At 43.0% G+C, this 3,864-nt stretch overlaps 1 protein-coding gene across 1 annotated transcript in view; it reads left to right on the top strand.

Moving 5' to 3' along the window:
- Positions 1-629: 629 nt before the first annotated feature.
- NARFL (nuclear prelamin A recognition factor-like) overlaps positions 630-3,864 on the top strand; it is a gene marked incomplete at its 5' end in the record, with an annotated part of 5,790 nt that continues 2,555 nt past the window's right edge. The window contains 2 exons of the mRNA XM_010190939.1: positions 630-759; positions 1,003-1,075. Of these exons, the coding sequence (XP_010189241.1) occupies positions 630-759; positions 1,003-1,075 (203 nt within the window). The remainder of the gene's footprint in view (positions 760-1,002; positions 1,076-3,864) is intronic.

Here is a 3,864-nt window from a genome sequence, read left to right as displayed (position 1 = left end):
GGTTTAACACTTGCATTAAGTAAACGCTGACATCTGCATGCTTATTACAAAAATTGGCAGCTACCAAGAGTATTTGGCACAAGAGACTGAAGCAGTGGCCTTGAGTCAATGACTTGTTTCCTCGGCCTGCGCTCGTTTCTTGGATGGTCATGAGGTTTTTGTCTCACTCCAGATCATGTCTTAGTTGCTGATGGGAGCTGGGTTTTAATAGCGTGAAGGATGTGCTCTAACTGCAAAATTAAGAATTCACTTCACTCACTGACTTTGTCTGGATCACCTACATTAGAAAAAAGAGGTGGGGGGAAGCCTGTACAAGACCACACTTGCTGCAAACTATGATTGGGTTCTATGAGAGAAATAATTTAATGCATATTAAGTGTGCATGTTTATGAATATATACACATATATATATGTGTGTGTATAAATATATACATGTTTTATATATATACACACACACATATATATATAATATATACACCTATATATTTAAGAAATGTTCAGTAATAATGGGAAGTGTTTCCAGAGGCATGGTGACATTGGTCTTGTCATTCTTATTTGTACCTGGGAAGCATCTCCCTCAAGAGAGGGCTGATGGCCAATGCAACTGCACAGCTTTGTCTTTCTCCCAGCACCTAACGCCTGCCCAGATATACCACGTAACTGTGATGCCCTGTTATGACAAAAAGCTGGAGGCTTCAAGGCCAGACTTCTTCAACCAAGAGTACCAAACCCGGGATGTGGACTGTGTAATCACCACAGGTAAGCAGAGCCAGAGGCACTCCAGCTCATTAATTTCTGTAAGCCTCAGCAAGGCGCTTGCTGGCTTTGATAACCCTTTGTCTCTGATAGAGGGCACAGCGCATGGATATTGCTGTGTAACTGCACTTCAGTAATGCAAATCATGTCCTGGTAAAAGCTGCAGATGCAGTCTTGTGTCTGAGCTGTGGATTTTGTTTTCCTTTATTCCCAGAATAAGGTCTTACGTCTTTGGTTCTGTTTTAGGAGAAGTGCTGAAGTTGTTGGAACAAGAAGGAGTATCTCTATCAGATGTCGATCCTGCTCCATTGGATACCATGTAAGAACAAAGTCTCTCTTACATCTTCAGTCGTGCTCTTTTTCATCCAGTATTTATCGACTTGAACACAATTTGCCTTCCCACTGCTGTTCTACACAAGGCTGCATGTGACGGCATTTGATTTGTTTCCTTGGGTCAATTGTGCATGAAAATACTTAAATCTACACAGTATGATGAATTTCCACTTGTGGAGAAACTGTAATTATTTCTTCTAGGTTTTAGTCAACCAAGGATTGGCAGCTCTCGCTGCAAATCAGCAGGACTGCTAGAATTAACTCAGTAAGAGTATAATGGCAAAATAATTGTGTAGAGAAATGACCCTCTATTACTTAAATTACAGTTACTCACAGCATAGCTGGTGACATCCCACAAAAATCTACCTGCATACTTTGAACAGCAAAACAGTCTCAATCAGCAATAAAAGAGTTTGCCAGAAGCAAGCGTGTAACTGCACCGTGCTCAGTTTGCTTGTCTCAGTTATCAGAGATGAGAATTAAAGCGTAAATAAGAAATATTTAGGCCACACAGCTAATCTCTAGGACTCATTTTTTCATAAATAAAGACATCTAAAACATGTGCAGACCAGATGGGGCTTCAGTTGCTTCAGCCGAGGGACAACATCTGGTTAAGTGACAACTGCACAGAGATCTGAGTGACTGCGGAAACATTAAAATCACGTTTTCCTCGTCTGAATTGACACGCAGTGGTGGCTCCCCACTGAACACTAAACCAAAGCGTTTTCTTCTTCAGTTTAAAAGAGATGTCTTTGTAGCACTGTGCACATTCATAAACAGAAAGACTGTACGTGCAGCAATCTTTTAAGAATTCTAGAAGATGATTAAGCATACAGTTCAAAAAGTTATTGCTCAGGCACCTTAAATTTTTAGGAGAGATTTTGATACCCCAAATACGCAGCATCTGTCACATGAGTAGAATGTGACACTGGTCTGTTTTTAGCTGTACTCCTTTCAGATGTGATGCTCTTGGTTTGAAATTCAATTTCTAAGTTGGCTTCAGGCACGTGTGTGTTGGCAGGGCTATAAAGGAAGTCTCCTTACATGCAGCCCATTTCCTGTATTTTAATTGTTAGAAACTTTGGCCACTCCTGTGCTTCTAAAAAGAAAGGAAATGTGAGATTGGACAGCAATGGACAGTCTTTCTCTCTTTCATGTGGAGGATGCTTCATATAAAAAAAGAGAATTAAAATAACGTGCATGCCCAGAGCTTCAGTTTCCTCCTGCTGCATTTCAGTGGACTGGTAGGTGTAGGTTTCACATAACACATTTACTAGCACAGATCTATTTATGCACATTTTTTCCCCAGGATTAAGTGTCTTTTCCTGCCGCAGCGTATGCACAGATTGCTTTCACATCAAAAAAAGAAAAGTATCCTCAGCTATCATAAGCGCCTGCGTGGTTGAGTCCCAAAAGTACAACTTAAAAGTTGCTCGTGTAAACGAGTACGTCTGTTCTACCTGCTTTATCAGTGCGCCACTAACAGCAAATAGAGGAGGAAAAAAGATTTTTTAAGTGTTTGGGTTCCCTTAGCACACGACGTTATGGAAGTGTCAGTTGTAACACAGAGCTGGATGCCTGATGACTTGATAAAAATCTCTGGCCAGCTGCTCAGGAGGACATAGCAAGCGCTAGGCCTCATGCTCGGGGTGATAAAGGGCCTCTATGACCTTTTGCTGGCTTTAACATACTCGGTAAATGGACTGGTTACAAACAGCACGTATTCCTCCCAGCTTGGAGCGTTCCCATAAGCAGCCCGGTGGCTGTTGTTCTGCTTTATCCTCCAGCACGTGGAAAAGCCCATTAAGAGGTTATTGGATTTGGCAGCAAGGATGAAATCGAGTGCCAGAAATCCCAGGACTTTTGCTGGTGGAAGCGTTTGCTCCAGGCCAGCGCTGGAGCTTACTGGCAGCTTCATTTTAAGCGAGCAGTGGTACGTGAGGCCAGACACACTGAAACGCTTTCTTAATGAAGCTCAGTTCCTGTAAACAAGATCCAATTAAAAACAGTTTCCGAGGGGGATCGCAGGCTAAAGCGTTGCCTTCTGCAGTTCTTCCAAAGCTAAGATTTGATCTGTTTGCAAGAGGCAGCATCTTCGATTTGACTTGAAACTTTGGCCTGAACTCAAGTGTTTTCCCTTCTGCAGCTGTTGGTAGGAGAATGCAAGTGTCACTGCCCGATGAGTGGATCCCTCATCTTGGTACGCTCTCCTAACAAAAGCTGTTGTTGTGCCTTCCATCTGCCGAGCGGTTCTCCAGAAACATTATCTTGACCTCTGAAGGGTTGTGTTTTGCCATGTCAGCGAGAGGGAATTGTTTGTGCAGAAGGGGGATTACAGACCTTATGTTAACGTGGTTGTTCGACACCAAAAACGTGTTGAGCTTGAACCAGGATCCCGCCGAGGACAGCGGTGTACAGAGCAAATGTCCTGGCACCGTTGGGTTTGTTCATCCTTGTTACACAACCTTAAGCACTAGGATGTTTATAGAGGTATTAAACAAAAAGCTAACCAAATAGGCACGTCAGGTAATTGCTCTTGGAACTCAAACATCCCCAAACAGGTTTTTTGATACGTGAAGAGTGCATGGGCCAGGCCTTGTTGTGGTGCGTGACTCTTGCCAATGGTTAAGCCTGCAAGGCTCTGAAGCTGTAAATAGTTGATTCCCAGGAGAAAGGGAAAAGCTGGAGCTCCAGGGGAGCTGGGCTGTTGCTTTTGAGTCCCCTGCACCTTTGCATTTGTGCTGGCATTCAAACATTGTCCTAAAACTGCTCCTT

The sequence above is a fragment of the Mesitornis unicolor genome, unplaced genomic scaffold, assembly GCF_000695765.1.
Source record: "Mesitornis unicolor isolate BGI_N332 unplaced genomic scaffold, ASM69576v1 scaffold18748, whole genome shotgun sequence".
Taxonomy (NCBI): Eukaryota; Metazoa; Chordata; class Aves; order Mesitornithiformes; family Mesitornithidae; genus Mesitornis; species Mesitornis unicolor.
The sequence above is the reverse complement of the archived record's forward strand: the minus strand, read 5'-3'. Positions and strand labels throughout refer to the sequence as shown.